Raw genomic sequence first — 2,331 nt, 5'->3', positions numbered from 1 at the left:
TTGAACCAATTTTTAAACATCGTCTTGTTTGTTCATTTACTTTTACGTTTGTTCTCCTTATTTATATATTGTTTATCTCGCAATGATATGTCGTGTCACGGTGTTCAATACTGTGTCTCAGACCTGCTGATTGATTCAATCTTGTGAACTTAAAACGACTAAGTATTTCAAGTTTTCAACTTAAAAGAGATTCACTTAAGATTTTCATTGCTAAGAGTATTCAACTTAAAAAGTATTCACTTAATATCTTCATTATTAAGTTGAAGAAAAAATACTCTTTCATTCATACTTTTCTCGGTTCAGGTAATGATCGACTTTCTTGTGACATATCTTCGAAATTTGAATTCGTGTGTATATACTTCTAACTCAAATAGTTCTAAGTATAAACACCTCTATCATTTAAAGTATTGTCCATATCAGTTTAGTCTATTGTCCTAGATTGCAAAGAAGCTTAATTCAAGCTTAAAATTTTTAAATTGGACACCTAATTCACCCCCTCCCCCTCTTAGGTGTTCTCGTCCTTGACTCTTCAATTGGTATCAGAGCCTTGTGCTCTTGATATTGGTTAATTACCAAAGAGTTGATCCTATAGTCATGGATGGGAAACATACTAAGCATCCTATCTTCATTGGGGATAACTATTCATGGTGGAAAAATCGCATGGAACACTATGTTAAGAGTACGGATTATGAGTGTTGGTTGATAATCCAAAAGGGGCCCCTTGCTATCACGGTTACTAGTGCTAATGGTACTAGTGCCCCAAAAAGTGAGGATAAGTATGTCGAGGCTGATTATAGAAAGGTCGAGAAAAACTCAAAAGCCATGTCCATTCTTCAATATGGCATTGGTGAGCAAGAAGTAAACCGGATTTCCGGATGTACCTCGGCCAAAGAAATTTGGGACACCTTAAACCTTGCTTATGAGGGGACGTCTCAAGTGAAAAAGCATCGTATTGACCTTCTCATGCAACAATATGAGATGTTCAATATGATGAAAGATGAGTCAATTAATAGTCTTTCCTCTCGCTTTTCTAGTATTTTTAATGACCTTAAGAGTCTTGGTAGAAATTTTGAATCCGAGGATATGGTCCGTAAAATCCTTCAAGTTTAACGAAACATGGCAACCGAAGGTTACGGCTATTGAGGAGGCCAAAGACTTATCCACTTTAACCCTCAATGAACTAATGGGCTCACTTATGGCTCATGAGTTAACTCTCATGAAGCGTTTTGGTGAAAGCTCTAAAGTAAGAGGGCTTGCTTTCAAATCAACCTCAATTAATGAGGAAGATGATGGAAACGATGAGTTTGCAATGTTCACTAGAAATATTGTGGATATTGTTAATGGTCATAACCCTAAGAGGTTTAACAACAATTCTAGTAAGAAACATTTTTCAAAGAAGAGATCTACTTCCATTGTTGGTTGCATTAAATGTGACGAAAAAGGTCACCAAATGAATGAATGTCCAAAGTGGGGTAACATCAAATCTAAAGAAAAATGTGACTTGGCTAAGAAGGAATACAAGAATAAAGTAATGTGTGCTGTTTGGGGAATGTCCGATTCCGATGAGGACGAGATCCTTGAGGAAGAATTGGATGCCAAGTTGTGTCTTACTACTCGTCTTAATAATGATGCCCTTAGGTCTCCAAAAAGAGAAACATTCAAATGTCTTATGGCTCATCCCGATGATTCTGATTCTAACTTCGAAGATGAGGTAAATAATCTCAAGACAAAGGTTCGATCCTTCTCCAAAAGCAAAGTATGTTTACTCTTAAATAAATGTCGTGTCCAAAACAATAAACTTGAAGCTATGCAAATTGAAATTGAAAACATAGCCGAGGAAAATGTTGGTCTAAGAGAGTGTCTAAATGAGCTTGATAACATTTCACCTTGTCTTGAGAAAGAAGTAAAGAAACTGAAAAGGCAAAATCTGATTCTTGTAAATAAGGTCAAATCTTTGAATGTCATAGAGACACCCTTTGTGACATATGATCTTTGAAAAGGAAAATGAGTCTTTAACCAAACATGTTTCTATGTTAACACAAGAACGAGACTCACTTTTAATTGACCTAACCTCTTGTAAAAGTAATCTTAAAGAACTTGAAAAATTAGCAGAAATGCTACACAATGAAACAAGTCATGCTAAGAGCGCCTTTGAAAATGTGCAAACATTAAATCTTGACTATCTTGCCAAAATTGAGATTTTAAACAAAGAGTTAAATGATGCAAAAGAGTTTTACAAGAAAAAGGAAGGAAGTCAAACTGTTTTAAAGTTTTCTACGAGTCAGTCACAACAAAGTGAAAAGAATCTTTGGACTCGTTTTCAAATGCAAA

General features: G+C 35.3%; 1 protein-coding gene across 1 annotated transcript; it reads left to right on the top strand.

Annotated features, from left to right (window-relative positions):
* The first annotated feature begins 594 nt into the window (after positions 1–594).
* Positions 595–1,996, top strand: LOC141641376 (uncharacterized). Its single transcript, XM_074450041.1, has 2 exons — positions 595–949; positions 1,065–1,996. The coding sequence occupies exons 1-2, from the start codon at positions 595–597 to the stop codon at positions 1,994–1,996; spliced, it is 1,287 nt and encodes a 428-aa protein (XP_074306142.1).
* The last annotated feature ends 335 nt before the right edge of the window (positions 1,997–2,331 follow it).

Source organism: Silene latifolia, chromosome 2 (assembly GCF_048544455.1).
Source record: "Silene latifolia isolate original U9 population chromosome 2, ASM4854445v1, whole genome shotgun sequence".
NCBI classification, from domain to species: Eukaryota; Viridiplantae; Streptophyta; class Magnoliopsida; order Caryophyllales; family Caryophyllaceae; genus Silene; species Silene latifolia.
This window is presented reverse-complemented; position numbering and strand designations above follow the sequence as displayed.

Excerpts from the sequence above, each read along its gene's own strand:
- LOC141641376 (XM_074450041.1), top strand. The coding sequence starts at position 595 with ATGGATGGGAAACATACTAAGCATCCTATCTTCATTGGGGATAACTAT. Across the intron at positions 950-1,064 it reads GTCTCAAGTGAAAAAGCATC|AAATTTTGAATCCGAGGATA; the intron begins GTATTGACCTTC and ends GAGTCTTGGTAG.